General features: G+C 47.5%; 1 protein-coding gene across 1 annotated transcript in view; it reads left to right on the forward strand.

Moving 5' to 3' along the window:
* The first annotated feature begins 6,904 nt into the window (after positions 1-6,904).
* Positions 6,905-17,360, forward strand: part of LOC310902493 (store-operated calcium entry regulator STIMATE-like) — a 33,208-nt gene continuing 22,752 nt past the window's right edge. The window contains exon 1 of the mRNA XM_083844088.1: positions 6,905-7,080. Coding sequence (XP_083700214.1) covers positions 6,972-7,080 — 109 coding nt within the window. The 5' untranslated portion in view covers positions 6,905-6,971. The remainder of the gene's footprint in view (positions 7,081-17,360) is intronic.

The raw sequence follows: 17,360 nt of genomic DNA on the forward strand, positions 1-17,360 counted from the left end.
CACTTCTATTCTTATCTAAATAGCCACAAACCTGGGGATCATCTTACCTCTGTAAGCACTTAGAGGTGCAGACATCTGATGTGATGACTGTCCTGCATGTACTTGCACAGCATCCACAGGGAAGCTCTGATCTCAGGTGGCATTTCTAGGCATTACAGAGTCACAAATAATAATAAAATATCCTATCAAAATGGAGCTCCTCAGGAAATCTAGAGCTGACCCTGGGTGTGCTTAGACGGGTGCATGTACTCCAGTTAGGCAATCCTTGCTGGGCTGTCTCCTCTCACTTGTTAGGGTATGGGTATAGGTATAGAATACCTCCATTTCAGTGGCAAAGTCGATCTGAGATATCCCAGCCTCTTGCCCCAGCTCTGCAGTTCACCACCTTCATCAGTTGTGCCAGATTAAGCTTCTCAGGAGTTTCCCTATACACAGCAGAGTGATCTGAGTTAGAGGTGCACAACATCATCTTGGCAATTACTTGCAGGGCTCCCAATACAATGTACAAATGCCATAGTAAAGCCAGTCATTAAAACTAGGCTTTCGCTCCACTCTCGCTATTATCATGATTAATCATTAAATCATTCTCCCATCAGGCTGGAGCCCTACAAACAGTGGGTGAACGGGCGGGTCCAGGAAGGATTCTGCACTCCAGGGCGCCGGTAGGGTTGAAAGGGGATTTCTCAGCGGCTGAGCTCTTGGCAGGACTCAGGAGCAAGGTCTGGCCTCCGATTGCTTGCGCTGGTGAAGATGAGCTGCCCTGCCATCACTGAATTCTGCAGCCAGAGATAAAGTAGGAACACTGTAGGGATGCAGGGTGGTGTAGGATTGTCATCCCTGTAGGGATGTAGGGCAGTGTAGGACACAGAGAGGGTCCACCCTGATGTAGGACATCATTTCTGTAGGGATGGTAGTACCTGGAGGTCCCTCTGCAATGGTGTAGGACCTTCCTTGTTTGCCTTCTAGCTCAGGAGAAGGGATGGCCGTGCCGTGGGAGTGCTCAAAAGGACAGATTTGCCCTAGAACAGCCGAGGGCACGCAAACACACTACACAAACAATATCACAGGCCCTGTAAGGTGTGAAGCTGTTCCCTTTCACTCCATGCTAGACGCTGAACCTCTCATAATAACACAGCTAAAGCACTTACTGAACACACAGAAGAATTATCTTGACAATGACTCCTTGGAGTATCCTGAAATACTAAGTCCTGCTGGATGTTAAAATTGGTGTTGGCCTTCTTCTTATGAATATAAGCTAAAACTGATTGTTAAACGTTCCAGACCCTGTATAAAAAGAAGTAATTCAGCAAGAATAGGGTCTATTTACTCTTTAATCAGCAGGGATCATTGCCTGCTGGCAGCATGAATGAAGTCTGTTTCAAGTATCAGTTAAAGAAAGCTTTCTCAAGGGACCTTGTTTCAGAAGCAGTTTCTCCACCAGATGAGAAATAAAATCAAATAAATAATTTACGTCAGTGTCATCCCGAAGAGGGCAGTTTTCTGTGCCCTCCTCCAGCTTGCAGCAGAAACTGTCTGCAGACATTCCTCATCCCTGCCATCACTCTGGGGACCTCAGGGAGACAAAACACCTGAGTCCTTATGGGGCAAGTAAGTTGAAGAAACCAATGTCGTGGTGTTGTAAAAATCAGCATTTCTGTTCATTTTTTTTAACACTTTTTACTTTTTTTTCTGACACTTGGGGCTGTCGCTGAGCTGCTGGTGGACAGAGTGAACCAGCCAACCACCACCAACAGCCCAACACCTTAATCTATCTCAACACTGTGGACTTATTTTATGCATTTTCAGATCTGGCTAGCCCCAAACACTTGCACCAATCCATGCTGCTAAGTGCTCCTCTTGCTGATGCTGCTCAACACTGATGTGGGTGCTGAGCCCACCGGCAGGCCCACGTAGGGTGGGACTGGTATGGAAAATGCCCTGATGTCCTTGGTCGAGGTTGGGTTTCAATGATTAATGAGATGCCCTTCCCTGTGCTCCTGTGGTTATGGGGCCCCACCGCTGCAACTCAAGTGAACAAGCATGCTATCTTTGAGCCCCAAATTAATACCTCGTTCTCTCAGTCATTGTCTTCTCAGCCAGAAGAGATGCAAAGATAACTCATAGAAGTGCTGTCCTTTTGAGAAACAAACAGGTAGACATGGAACACAACCCTTTATAATAATTCCTCTACACGAAGTAGTTTTGTAGAAGCTGTTCCCCAGTGATGCCTATTGCTCCTGCAGGCTTTTCTGGGGGAAAAAAAAATGGAATAAAAAAATAAAATAAAATAAAATAAAATAAAATAAAATAAAATAAAATAAAATAAAATAATCCCATTTTCTTTCACATTCCCACTCTCTCAAATGCTTGCCATTTTTCTCACCTTCCTCCCCACTCCAGCGTGCACATCTCTTTGTGTGATAACAAAACTGGGCTGAAGACTGGAGACAATGGAGCAACCATCCCAAATTTTCTATGAAACACTCCCAATGACCTCTCAGAACAGGGTGTGCTTTCCCTGCAACACCTTTTTTTTTACCGACTCACAATTTTTCTGCTGGCCATTTACACCCCCCCCCCTCCCCCCATCCTCTTCCCACCCACGGATGCCCCATTCTCCCTCCCCATCACTCGCTGCATTTCATTCTGTTGACTTCAGAGCATCCTTCCAATTTCATGAAATTATTTCTAATTCTCACCCTAACCTCCAAAAATGTTTGCATATTCTCCTAGCTGGATAGCTTTGCTCATCACCTAGGGGTGGCGTTTCCCTTACCTAACTTGAGATACCTACCTGAGAGCCCTTGCACCTCTCCCAGTGCAGCAGCAAATGGCTTTTGGAGCATTTATGGGGGTTTGCAGGGAGGTGCTGCTCCTGCCTCCCGCAGAGGCTCGAGGCAGCCAGATATTCCCCGCTGATTTACAAGAGTCACCAGGGCAGCAAGAAAAACCTTCCTCGAGTCAAGGCATGGCCAGGCTTCTGCCCCCTTCTATCCAGCAGCCCAGCTGCCCCCTTGGAGCAGAAAATGAAACTGGCTCGATGTGATTTATTCCTTTCAAATCCACGCTAGCTGTTTTTTATTACCCCTAGTTGCTCATCCTCTAGGTGCTTATAAATTGATAGTTTGATAATTTTTAATAGTATGTCCTGTATGTGTGTATATATATGTATATATATATATATATATAACTTGAATAAAGGTGGCCACGCTCCAGTCCCCAGGGACATGCACAATGCTTGCCCTTCTCCAGTCCTCTGACACCCCCTTGCCACGTCCCCTCTCTTAATCCCAAAAAAGCCACCTCCTTCCCTGCCCACTTAGTTCCTCCTGCACCCGTTTCTTCAGGCCCTTGGATACCTCATATTTGCCTCATCTCATCTTTCAACCTATTCTCACCCTGTTCTCTCTCTTCTCCCCTTGTTTTAAATTAATTTTACTTGCCATCTGGGCCTGGCTAATCCTTCTTTATAGAGTGAAATAGAGGAGGTATTTTCTGTGGTTTCCATTATTTGATTTTCCACTCTGAGAATTCACAGATTTCCCCCATCCTTCATTTTCTTCTGGCTTTCATGCGTGTACAGAATTGCCAGGACTGCTTTTTGCAACCCTGGTCACTCAAAACTATTTTGGTGTCTTGGCTTTTTTGATTGTAATTTTACGCCCATGCTCTAATATTTAAATTAAGTTTTATTGGGTCTTTATTTTCTTTCGATTACTCCTTTTTAATTTCTAGTTCTTAGGGAATTTCTGGCACAACTGCTTACTTGGTTTCCTTTTTCTTACGTGGTTTCCTTTTCCTTAACTTTGCTATTTTGGCAAGTGGCATCAATAATTCTCATCCGTATTTCTGTATGCTCATGAAGACAGATGAAAGAAAATCAGCATCAAGTGACCAATGCCCCGTGAGCCTCTCCAGACTTTTATCCAGCCAAGGCTAAGGGTAAAGGAAGGATCACAGCCCTTCTCCTCTCTATCGGTGAGATCGCCTGGAAAGCCCTGCCATTACCCAGCTTTCAAGGGCCTTACCCTGGGCAGATAAATGAACACATTTTCTCTCTGAACTCATCCAAAGTGCCTGCCTGGAAAACAGCTTTGCATCAACAGTGAGGATAAAATCCTCTCCCACCAGGGAAATGACAGCCGCCTTTGCTATTACCAGTGCCCTGCCTGCTAAGCAAGTTTGCGAGAAAGAAAAAATAATAAAAAGTTTTAGCACCGTGATGCTGGTTCACAAGGCTTTGTGAACGATGGCTGAGCGCCCATCAGCTGTCTGCACCGTCGGCAGAGAGGGATGGAAATACCCAGAGAGCAATTTGTGGCTGAAATCCCACTTAGGCGAATTCCCAAAGGCGAATTTCCTCAAGGAAAACAACAAATTGAGATGTGGCACTTAAAGGCACCAACCCACTGATATGGGGTCAGCAGCCGTGGTTTTTGGAGCAGGGCTGGGGGTAAACAGCACCCAAAGCCTCTGTGCCTCTGCAGAGAGATGGAAATCCCTGGGGAAAAAAGCAGGGAGACAGCTGCGGGGCATCTTAGATGCCAAAATAATACAGCAGAAAATTAGGAGCCTGAGCACACAGACTCTACATCTGGTACAGCTGAGCTTTATTATTTTTTTTTTTCATGAGTTCAGAAAATCAAAATATTTTGAAGTGCAAATCATGTTTTTGCTAAGCCAAGGCTGTGGTTTCACGGTGGAGTGTGGAGAAGCCGCTCAGGGACAGCTGCCTCCTTCTTCAAGGAAGGGAGGGGAAGGGGCGAAATTGGGGGTTTTCTCTTTATTGCCCTTTTTATAGCCTGCATGTTTTCACACGTGCGAGGTACCGGGCTCTCTTGTAAATGTATCTGCACTCAGAAATAAGGTTTCAGACAACTTTCCATTGCTGAATGTGGTGGCAAGGAGGAATCAGCAGGAACAGGGAGGATGCACAATGGGTGGGACAGCCTTGGGAAGACTTTCCCCTTGTGCAACCCGCTGGTGCATCCCACATACCATCTTTGATGGATAACGTGAAGGTTGTTCAAAGAAAATGAAGTTTTAAGAAATACCAATCTAGTTTAAATGCTTTTTTTTTTTTTTGTCTTGTCCGTGTTCTCCAACAGCTGTGCTGTACTTGGGCAAATAGAGTCTGAGGCAATTCCCAGGTGAAAAATTATCATCCAGCATCCAATTCTTAAAAATGCTTCTTTAACAGCAGCCTGGGAAATTTAAGAAAATGTAAAATGTTAGATCCTAAATAAATCTCTGTTGAGATACATACTTGCTTAATAGATGCTACCAGGGTGTTCAGCTGGCTTTATGTAAGAATATCAGCTTTAATATTTGATGTAGAATTTAATATAGAGGCAACTGATTGCAAGACACAAACAGGTTTACCAACCCAGGGGAACGAACCTTTTAATGAAGCTACCGATTACTACACATATGAAATCAGCTGAAAATGACTTAGCAAGATCAAACTTCCAGCTTGCCGATTGAACTCATGATTAAACTGTGATTAGAGCTGGTGACTTGAGCATCTGTCAGCCCACGATTCGCTTCTCCCTTGAAAAAAAGGAGGGACTGTTTCTGGTTGGTATGTTGATGTGTTGGCTCAGCTGCAGGACAGTTCCCATGATTTTCTTTTTTCATTTTTGTAATGTTTATCGTTGTTTTTAAGGCCATTGCTCGGAGTCATGCGATATGATGAGATTTGCAGCCCGCTCGGTTTTGTAACGAGATGCAAGCTCCTACGTCTCTAAGTCAGGGAGGAAAACTCAGGCACGGGACCTCAGTGCTCCCTAAAGAGGGCCACAAAGATACTGAAAAGACAGAAAAAAGTGAAAGGAGCACTCTGGGGGCAGCTGTAAAGGGGGCCAGGAGCTGCGTTAGGTGGAGCAGCAGAAAACACAGGTATGAGGGTGCTGTTTGAGATCCAGACCCCACCAGCAGTCCCTGCAGTGTCTCAGATCGTCCTTCCACAAACCATAGGAATAGGATCATAGGACCCCCCCCCCCCAGTCCCTGCCAGGACCCCCATTCTCCCTCCCCAGCTCGCCGCCCCAAACCCAGCCAGGATCCTTCCCATCCCAGCACCCCAAATCCCACCAGGACACCCATCCTGGGACCCAGAACCCCATTGGGTCTCCTACCCACCCTCCCCAGCTCAACACCCCAAACCCCACTGGGATCCCCCTCACCACCAGCCTGGCACCCCAAACTCTTCTGGAATCCTGCCTACCCTTCCCATTCCAGCACCCTAAACCCCATTGGGACCTCCCTCAGCCTGGCGCCCCAATCCCAAGTGGGACCCCAACCCTCCCCTCCCCATCCCAACTCCCAAACCCCACCAGGACCTCCAAACCCCCTCCCCCACCCCAACAACCCAAACCTACCGGGACTCCAACCCCTCCCCCACACCAACACCCCAAACCCCACCAGGACCCCAACCCCCACCCCTCCCCAACCCCACTGGGACCCCAATCCCTCTCCCCCCATTCCAACACCCCAAAGCCCCCGGCACCCCAACCCTCCCTCTCTTCCAATCCCAACCCTCCAAACCCCACCAGAACGCCTCCCACCCCCCATCCCAACACCCCAAACCCACCGGGACCCCAACCCACACCCCATCCCAATGCCCCAAACCCCACTGGGACCCCCATATCCCAACACCCCAAATCCCACCAGGACCCCAGCCCTCCCTCCCATTTCTAACCCCCCCAGAGCCCACCGGGACCCCTCCATCCCAACACCCCAAATCCTACCGAGACCCCACGCACACCCCAACCCCCCTCCCAGGATCCCAAACCCCCCCATGACCCCAAACACCCCCAGGCCCCCCCCCAACGTCCCCATCCCACCGCCCCGCCCCCGGGTGTGCCCTCAGCAGCCGGGACCGGGGCGGGGACGGGAGCGGCGGCGGCTTCGCTTTGTAGGCAGCGGGACCGCTCCGCTCCCGCTCCGCTTCCACTCCGCTTCCCCCGGCCATGGCCGCCCCCCGGCCGGCTCACGGCTGCGGCAGCGGCGCGCTGCTGGGGCGCTTCGGTGTGCTGCTGCAGGCACTGCTGGCCCTCTGCGCCTTCAGCACCCTCATGTGTGAGTCCCCCATCGCCTCCCGGGCCGGGCACCCTGCCCCGGGGTGCTGGGGATGTTGGGGGTGGTGGGGGTGCTGGGATGCTGGGGGTGGTGGGGATGCTGGGATGGGATGGTGGATGTGCTGCTAAATTGCCTTTGCTCAGTGCTGTTGGGGGGCTCTTTATTTATAAGGCGTTTATAGGGTTTTTATTTATGTGGTGTAGAAGGTTTGCATGCAAACCGTAGGGTTTGGAGCAGAGGGGGTGCAGTGATTTGTGGTGGTTGGGGTGCTGAGTGCTTGCTGTTAAAGCTGGTGTGTGAAGCCTTAATCTGAGCAATCTTAATCTTGATCGAGCACCACGGGCTTTCGGCACTGGTATGGAAAGATGGGCTCGGTTTGAGCTCAGCTGCTTAGAAAAGTTTAACAAAGGGTGAAAAGTTGTGGTGTAAGAGGACGGTTTGCTAGGAGGACTGAAAAAATAGGCAGAGTCAGGTATGGTGCTGCTGGATGAGAGCACTGCTTCCCCTGATGGGGTTCTGGTGGTGTTTTGTTTAATTTTCTCAGCCTGGGAAGTGTTAGGGCTGGGGAAGGATTTTTTTTTTTTTGGTGTTACTGTGAGGGGTTGGTAACAGAGAAGCCCTGGGGAGAGCTGGGGGCACTGAAAGACCTGTGAAAATTTACTCTCCGCACTACAGCTGCATCTTGCTCCGAGCTCTGAGTCGCTTTTCTTTTGGGTTAAGTGATTTAACACAAGCTGAGTAACGTGCCAGAACTCGATCTGTTTTCCTTGTTTAAAGACCTGGGGTGACAGAGAAAGAAAGCTTCGAGTTTGGTTAAGTAGCTGCAGATTTTGAGGCTCGCTCGTCCTCTTCTACTGTCTGGAAACCCCTTCCAAAGGCTGCTGCTAGTGCCAGGCTGCTACTGAAGCTGCAACAGGTTCTTCCTGCGATAGCTGATGGCTTTTTCCAGCAGAAGTAGCCAAACTTCAGTGCTTCACTGCCTGTGTTTGCCAAGTATCAACTGCAAGAACAGCCTGACTCGGTGTTTCTGTTCCTATATGTGTGATGTGTGTGTACTGGCCCGTAAATCCCACGGGGTGTCCTGTGGAATGAAGGGCATTAATTGCATCAAAATGCTCCTGTGGATGAAAGTTTTGGAGCACAGCCACTGCTGGCAAATTGTCAGCCCCAGGGTTTGTTGCTCTCCTTCTTGGTGCAAGGGCTAATAGGTCTTTAATCATTAGCATCCTCTTGGCTAATTAGGAGAAACCAGCCAGCTGGGCAACTGCTTCATCCAGGTGTGGGGACAGAGCCATCAATGGAGCTTAAATTCGAATGCATAAAGTTTCCAAAATGTGCAACTACTGCTCAGAGAACACAGAAGCATCTAGAGGAACTAGGATTAATGATAGCACGATGCTAAGCAAGATTTTGCAGGTGCTTATCTGTGGGTTGAGCTCACAAGGGTACATATACAGAATACATAGGGTCACACGTACAGTCTGCAGCAGGATGGATAAGTTTATATGTTGTTATTAGAGTTTGTGGCCTTGATTTTCTGTCTCTTGGGGCTGTGGGAGGATTACCTCCTGCCAGGATGGTAGGAGAGCCTGGCTGCACATGGAGCTGGAAGTCAGTCCTGTGGGACTGCCTGAAGCGATGCTGTGTCAACTGCACATCTAGACAGCGAAGCACAGGCTGAATGCGAGCCTGGAAGAGAATATTTAAGCACGTGGATCTGTCACCTGTAGTGTGAAGTGGAGTTAGGACAGCTCGCTGGGTTCCCTCAGGCCACTTTTGCCTGCTGCAAAGGCTATGAAAGGTTAATTTAGAGCAAAGGATCTTCAGCAGCAGAGGGAATAACTCGTTTCACTGTAGGAGGAAGAGAGGGATGTGTGCTCCCCTCAATGTGGTGTATGTGAAACAGGTCCTTTATGGGGTGTAACTGTGACCCACAGGTAGAGGATGCCCAGCTTTATCTTATTGTGGTTATATTAAGCTCACCCCCATCACCATGAGCAGCAGTGAGGACAGTCCCTTTCAGCTTATGAATATTTTCTTGCTTTTCCAAGCCTTGTCTTCTAATGTAGTCGAGTCAAATTGCGCTGTGGTCCTGGGCTTGCTCTGGGTGCAACTCAGCCCCACTTGGCAATCAAATAAAAATTTGGGTTGTAAACCTTCGCACCTGCCTGCTGTGGTTTTGGAGGCACTTGGGCTTGCTGAGGACTCTTGCTCTGAGCATTTGAAGGAAGAGGCAGCGCAGCCTTGCAGTTGTGGGTGTTGCAATCCAGCTCCCCTGTACAAGAGCCCTCATGTAGGGAGGTCACAATTCATGTAGGGAGGTCACAATGTGTGGATAATTGAGCAATCCCAGCTGAAGCAGTTCTTCACACTGCCTTGATCACCACTTGCTGAGTGGAGAAAGCAAGCTGTAGGAGCTGGGTGTGATTTGGGGGTTGAGACCCTGCAGTTGCTGCTACTGAAGTTTAAAACTTTTTTTTTTTTAAGAAAGGGGCTGTAAACTAGCAAAAGTTGCCCGGACTTGTCACTTGGTCAGCAAAATCCCTTTGAAATGGGTGGAGATCTTGCACAAAAATCCTAGCCATAGCATTTTTTGTAGATTAACAAGTGCACAGCAGAATCAGATTTGGGGAGTTAAAGGATTTTTTTGTCCCTTGGGAATGGAAAAAAGCTTTCCTTGGAGCAAACAAATTTGTTTCTACCCCACCGCAAACAATGTGAAGGACATCTAAGAACAACTATTCTTCTTCCAGTTTCCTCCCTTCCTGAGGCTGTTGAGGCTCTGAGCTCCTGGAGGAGGTTTATTGGTATTTGTGCTGCAGGTGTCAAAATAAGCTTATGGAGAGGGCTGGTCCCACCAGGCGGGGAGAGCTGTGCTGCTCTGAGCTCTGTAACCTTCTGCAAGTAAAAAAAAAAAAAAAAATTCTGCTTGGCTTCTGTAAATGGCTTGAGCCTGCCTAACGTGACAGCAGTGTCCCTTTAGCTCCTCTTGCACAGAGCTGCAGGATGCTCCTCCAGCACTCCTTGCCTTAATTTTCTGAAGACCTTGTCCCCAGACACTGGTCCCCAGGCAGGGTTCAGTGATGGAGATGTGCTGTTAGCAGCTAGGATGAGTGTTTTTATTATTCTGGTCCAAGTAGCTTGTCCTGAGTCAGCTCCCCAGGACAGGAGCGTGCCGGACTGTAAAAAAGCAGTGGTTTCCACTTGTGGGGAATTCCTCTTGTTGTATTTTTTGTCTTTTCCTGACCCACGTGGACTTACCAGCATCCAGTCCCAGTGCATCTTTCTCCAGGATGATGGGAAGTGCGTTTAGTAGAAAACGAGAAACAGTCTCCCAGTGCATGGATGTGTCTGAACGTCCTTGTATTGAGGGTTGGTGGGAACAACAGCACTCAGATAAATCCTGCCCATGCAAAGATCAGGCTGGTTGCTGTGTGTGCTTTGGGCTGCTGTGTTTCCATGCTTCCTGTGTGGTGCTCCAGCTCTTACACAGCAAGAATCTCTCACGAGCGAGTGGAAGCATGTGGAGAAAGAGCAACTGACTGATAAATCACTGAATCTGTGCAGACTTCTGAAATAAGTTTGCCCAGGACGTGGGAGCGCTGCAGGCTTACTGTGCCCAAGGCAGTCTCCACTGACTCTGCTTCCTCTAACACAAATGCTAACTCTTTGGTTATTTATACCTACTTATTTATACCTTAACCATAACTCTTTGGTTATTTATACCTACGTCGGGACTTCACCATGACAGATGCTTTTCCGTCTCGGGGAAACAGCTAACCTTTGTAGTTTTGTTGTCTTGGGAGGTGTGAAGCACAGGGCTGTGCTGACTCCAGGGGTCAGTTTGCATGTAGGTTAAGCAAAAAGCTGCATGTGGCGGGACTCTTACGACGTTTTCTGCTTCAGTACGTCTGAAAACCTTCTGAGCTTGGAAACCCACGTTGCGCTTTGTAAGCTGGAAGGCCCACATGGTATTTGATGTGCTTTGTTACACCAAAAACACATCTATCCACAAAGCTCTTGAATTTTGGTTGGTTTGGAGGCTTTTTCCAACCTAAGAGATTCTATGAAATAATAGTCTTAAGATATAAAGCATTCCCCTTTTTAAAACCTATTTTTTGAGGGATTAACATGAAATCTGATGATGCTTTGTGTGGAGAGTCACTGCTGCCTCCCTTAGGGCAGAGTTAAATAAAACACTGTTTGAGCTGGAGTTCAGCCCCAATCCGTGTCTGCTGTGAGACTTAATGTGTCATCATATAACAGATCTTGTTCTTGACATGTATTGTATGGCTTGTGGTTTCCAACCACTGTAATGATGGCCATAAAAATCCATGCAGAAATAAGACACAGGGGTGATGCACCCATTGCATAAGGTAGGAAAAACTGATGCCCATCCTGAAGCACTGTGTGGCTTTCACCTGTGCACTTCATGCACCCAGATAGCTGGATGCTGCAGCTGAGGATCTCAGTATGTCTCTGCAAGGTGGATGATGGGGAGGTGTTGCTGTTCTGTGAGTTCCAGAGCTTCTGCACTGGGCTTGGGGGTGACTCTGGACTGGGATGGGGAATAGGAAGGGATGGGCTGAACTTCATCAGCAACCGCAGGGGAGAGGGAAAAGGAGTAGCTGTTAGGTAGGGTCTTGGGGAATGAAGATGCCTGGTTCTTTTGGTGTTGATGTTTGTTTGTTTCCAAAAGAAAAAAGTGATTACTTTCCTTAAGGACCACCGACATCAGCCTGGGAGTTCTAGTACATGGCACTGTGCAAGACTTCCAGGGTCTGTATTGCTTGAGCAGGGTTTTCTGAGGACCTAAATCTCCTATCAATACGTGTTCATCTTGCAACATGGAGCATTCTATGCCAGAAGAAACTTTCTCTAGAGGATGCTGAAGAGTAGCCAAGCAATAGCCAGATACCTTCAGTAGGAGCTAGTGCCATCTTATTTCCCAATTGCCTCACGTCCTGGAGAACCAGAGATAAAGCAGAGCAAATCCTTCGTTGTTACTCCTTCCTTGAGTAAAGCATCACCTCAGCCAGTTTTGGTACAGGTGTGTGTACGTTCCTGAAGCCTTGGTACAAGGATGTTTGGGAAAGAATAACTATATATATATGTGACTATATATTTTATATATATATAGATGTGTGTGTGTTTGTGTGTATATATATATATATAGGAATGAGCATATATATACTGCAAACTAGAGAATATATGTCAATAGCATCTGCCTCCTCAAACCACAGAGAGGTCATCCTTTGCTGCTCTGTGAAGTGATGCTGGGTGTGTGTTTTGATCTTTTCCAGCTCAGGCACGTGCTTATCTTGCCAGCAGCATGTTCTCTGCTATCTGCAAGCCGGGGCTGCTGCTTCCTCCCATTGTGTCCCGGGTCAAGCTGTCTGGGTAACTGCGAGCTCAGGCTAAGAATAGTGCAGCCCCCAGGGCTTTGGTCTCCGTATCCTGCATGTTGGCTTCTTCCTGTCTGCGGCTTGGAAAAAGCCTGGGAAAGGGTGTGTCCTTCAAATAGGTTGAAATGTGTTATTGGGGACCCCACTGCCTATAAGTAAAGCAGAGGCTCGGCAGAGGGAGACCTTCTGTTTCCTGCCTGGTACAGGAGCTGTAAAAGCCAGAAATAAGGCAGCGTGGTGCTGTCTCAAAGATGGGCTTCCTGGCTTTATGGTAGGGGACTTAGCTAGTCATTTGCTTTAAAGCAAGTAACAGCATACCCAATTCTGTGTATTGCAGCCTGGGTTTAGGTGGGCTATTCCCAATATAAGTACTCTAAGTGCTTTTAATATCACGTTTGTTTTAAATATTTGTCCTCTGGGGCCTGTTGCTGAGCTCCATGGGGTCAGGCTTGGTCTCTGGTAAATCAAATCCTGGAGGATTTGAGGTTTAGAGTCATAGAAAGGATATGTCAGCTCCCCTCTTGAATCCTTTGGTTGATTGCAGGACAACTTCCCAAGGAGGTGATCTGACCCTCAGCCAAGCACACCTAAGCTTCTCCCTTTCATCTTGTAGAGAACTCATTTAGGGGTCTGTCTTGATGACAGGGGTCTGTCAGCTGCTACTGAATCTAATGCTGCCTAAATTAGATTTTATTTCCAAGAGGGGGCCACAGGCACACATCTTCTGCAGAGTACGTGTGGTTGATGGGGGACACAGGGAGGATGCTACACATGTGAGTGCTCCCATGCATGGGGTGAGGAACAGCACGAGAATCAGGTGATAGATGCTGTGTTTGTCTTAACTGATTGTTTATAATTGGGGATTAATTAAAATGAGTAGGCTGCAGAACAGCACTGCTGCAATCTCATAACTTCAAGGAATTATATAGGTCTAGGGCAGGCAAAGCTGTTCCCTTTGCACTGCATCAAGAAAACACCCTAATAAATGTCTACCTTCTATTGCTCTGCAAAAAAATAAAATAAAAAGGAGCTGGTTCTAGTTGAGCTCTTACCTTCTTGTTTTCTGAGTCCTTACAGATCCATAATGAAATACTTTTCTCGTAAATGTACTTTTTACATTTTTTAGGTCCTTATTCAGATGTCCAACTTCCACCTAGCCTGGTGGTCCTCAGGGAACTTCAAGTGTCTATGATCTTTATTGTCCTTGACTTGAAGAGGAGGGATCTGGGAGTATTTTGTTTCCTGCTCCGCCCTTTCTCAGCAACGGACAGGGTATTTCTCATTGCTCATCTTCCTTCCCTTTGCTTAACTTCATGATATTTGGTCTGCAAAAACTGGAGCCAAGCAGGGGGAGAGTAACCCGAAGGGCATCAACTCAAGAAGGCAGGAGTCCCCTCAGTTGTGATCCTGTCTCTTGAGTGGGATAGGTTTGGGTCTTCTGCTCCTAGAAGAGTCAGGAACAGCTTTTTCCTACCTTCCCAGCCTTTTCCTGAGATGTTTTGGACCACACAACAAGGCTAAATGTCACTCAGTGCCTCACCTCCGTGCTGCAGCACAGCTCAGGACCGTGGAGCAGCCTGTGTGCTTGCGAGTGGGCTGGGACTTTGTGAGGCTTCCTCTTGTTTTTGAAGACTGCCTTTGAAGCCTTTCCAAAGGAAACGCATTCTTACAGTGTAAACTATTTCATTGCTGACATCCACACGCTTTATTGTTAATTGAGATTTAATTGGAATAATCGGGGATGAGATTGAAATAGGTGCAGTGCAGGGTTAGCTCCTGCAGGAGGAACCTAGTAGACAAGCAGTATTCATTTTCTATTTAACTTTTTTTTCCCCCATGGTGCTTGGTGTAGCACCCTGCTCTGCTACAGAGACCCTCAGCTGTAGATGTGGGGAGTTCAGCTTTATTTCACCCAGCATCTCCTATCAACCTGCAGAGTCTGCAACAGAAATATGCCCAACTCCCCTGATAGGGAGGAGTAAAACAGCTTCCCATTGTGCTAAAAAGAACAGCTTAACAGGCCATTGACCTTGGCTGGGAATCACCTTAAACATGCTGCAAACAGATGGACTTCAGAAAGCTGGTGGAAATGGTTTTTCAAGCTTCCACTTGAATCAAACCCTGCAGCAATTATTTCCAACTTGTATTCACCTTTAAGTTCATTTCTTCTTTTAGACCTCGAAGACTGGTTTGAAAGCTTGCTTGTATTTTCAGTGGTGTCTTTCCCTTAGATTTGCCTCCAAAATCTGCCTACAGGTTCATGTGAATGGTACTTGTTACGTATGATACTTCAACTAGTTTTCTGCTTAGTGATGTGGAAAGCACTAAGTTCAGGAGTACCTTGTGTGCATAGAACATGCTTGGAAAGATTCCTAAAGAAGCATCAAACATATGGGACCATGGAGGGAAAACGCACGCCAGCAAGCTGTGCCCTGGTAGCCTGGGGTGTAGTGCAAACTGCTGCCCTAATTGGTAACTGGGCTTGCAGGTATCTGGCAGTCGGGGAGGATCGCAGCTATGAAGATGAAGCATTCTTCATCTCTTCACTCTGAGTGAAGAATTTCTTCCTAATACCTTGTCTAAATCTACCTTTTTTTTTATTTCAAGGACATTTCCCCTTTTCCTATCACTCCCTGAGAAAGTACCTCTCCAGCTTTTTAATACCTAATACCCGTAGGTATTAAAAGGCTGCTATAAGGTCTCGCCTGAGCCTTCTCTTCTCCAGACTGAACAACCCCAGCTCTCTCAGCCTGTGTCAGTAGGAGAGGTGCTCCAACCCTCTGTCTTCTAGTGTAGACCCACTACATTTTAGTATCATTTTTAGTCTGGTTGGATGGGGATCCTCTCCCTTTTGTCTTGTGCAGCTGTCTGCACTAAACTGTTTAATTTGTTATAGGTGCTAAAATTCAAATTGCCTACTTCTTGTTTGCACATTGCACCCATGAGCATGCACACAAAAAAAAAAAAGCTCAGTCCACCATTAAGATTTCTCCGAGCCATGGTAGGTAAATGCTTCCTACAGCTGATGGAAGAGCTGAGCTGCCCCCAGTGAGTGGAGATGTGCTTAGAGATGAGTAAAGGAGGCTTTAGCCCTTCCCCAAGCTAAGCTTTTGCAGCTGCCCTGGCTGGGCTGTCTGTAAGGCTTGGGGGAGAGGAGGGACACGGTGCAGTCTGTTGCTACAGAGCACAAAAGCTGTGCTTCTTCAAAGAGGGCTTTGTCAGCTACTCGAGTTTTCGGAGACCTGGAGCCATTTCTATGGGGGGTTAACATCACCCCTAACCTCTGGGTCACAGCCACTGAGCTACTTTGCTGCCAGTTTAAGCTCTAGTGGTCTTGGCTGGCTTTCTGGTTTAATTCAGAGACGGCCTGCTGCAGCTCTGCGTGGTAGATGCCCTTTTAAGCGGTTAATTATTTCTCGATAATGCTAGCTTTTATCTTTTAATACAACAGTTTTACTGTCTCTGATAATTACAGAGTCTCGGATAACTCTCTTAAATCTAATGAGGCATGACAAGCCATGTTCAACAAGGCACTACACCATTAACTTCTTACCTCTTACTTGTCATCTCATCGCGCTGAATTACTGAATTCCCAGCCTGAGTGGCTGTGGGTGCATAACATGTCACTTCTCATTAAGCCGCCAGTGGAAAATCATCTCTGGTGCTCTTGTGGATGGGGCAGTGGTCAGCTGGCTGGCTTGGTGGCCTGCAGGCCCCTTCTACAGCTTCCTGGGCACAGATTGCTGCCACCAAGAGCTGAGCAAGTTTGTTGGGCTTGGTTTCAATCCTTGTGGCTGCTCAGCTTGGTTAGTCCACGCGTCTTTTATTTGTGGGTGGGTGAAATGCACGTGGCCCTTCTGTTGGGTGGATGTTCCTAGCCAAAGTCCTGGGGCTGGGAGGGTGGTCTTTCATGTGTTACCTCCTCACCTTGCCAGTAAGAGAGGTATGAAGCTGTACCTCTGAAACATGAAGGGGACCTCCTCCAAGCAGGGGAGGTCCTGCACCTTTCACCAGGCAGGGGGTTCCCAGGGAAAGGTGCCCAGGCTGTCCCTTGGGGTGCGTGGTTGGGCTGCAGCTGCCAGACCGAGTGCTCAATACAGCTAGACTCACCAAAAGCATCAGTTAATTACCGCCTAGACGGAGAATAGCAAAGAGCTATTTATTTGGAAATTAGCAGTATTTAGTTAATGTGGTGGGTTTTCTTCCCAGCCTTTACTGAGCTCATTGCTGACTGTGCTTTGAGAGGTGGGTTTGCCTTCTGTCTGTGCACCCCATTTGAGCTGTGCTGTCAAAGCTGTGCATTTCCCCACTGAGAAGGGGGAGAAAATGTCTCAGGCTATAACCTGAAACATTTATGCTCCCCTGTTTGTGTTTTTTTCTTTATTTATGGGATGCCCATGGCACAAGTTACCGTGGTGCACCTGGCTTAGATCATTTCCTGGCTCTGAAAGGGCAGTTTTTACTTGGACACAAGCTGTTCACTTCACCCACTTGTTGATCTTTCAGTTAATGAGACCTCAGTAGAGTGCAGTCTGGAGTCATGAAGCAGGATATCAAATTGTGCTTAAAACTGTGTTGCCTTTACCAGCAGTGTTAGTGATCTAAAACGGACTAGAGGAGTAGCTTGTGCAATTCTCATCCCATGGGGAGCAAGGAAACTCATGCTTACAACAATTCATCACTTTCCCCACTGAAGAGAGGATGCAGGTGTGTGGCAGTGATGCCTTGTCTTTCATCTGTTGCACTTTAGGGCCCTGTTTTTGTACCCTCAAATCACCTTGAGAAGGGTTCTGTTGTGCCAAGAACTGTCATCAGTAAGGAGATCTCTTTGCTGGGTGTAAACTTGAAGGCAGCACTGCTTACGTGTAGCTGTGG

This window comes from Anser anser, assembly GCF_964211835.1.
Source record: "Anser anser genome assembly, chromosome: 1".
NCBI lineage: Eukaryota > Metazoa > Chordata > Aves > Anseriformes > Anatidae > Anser > Anser anser.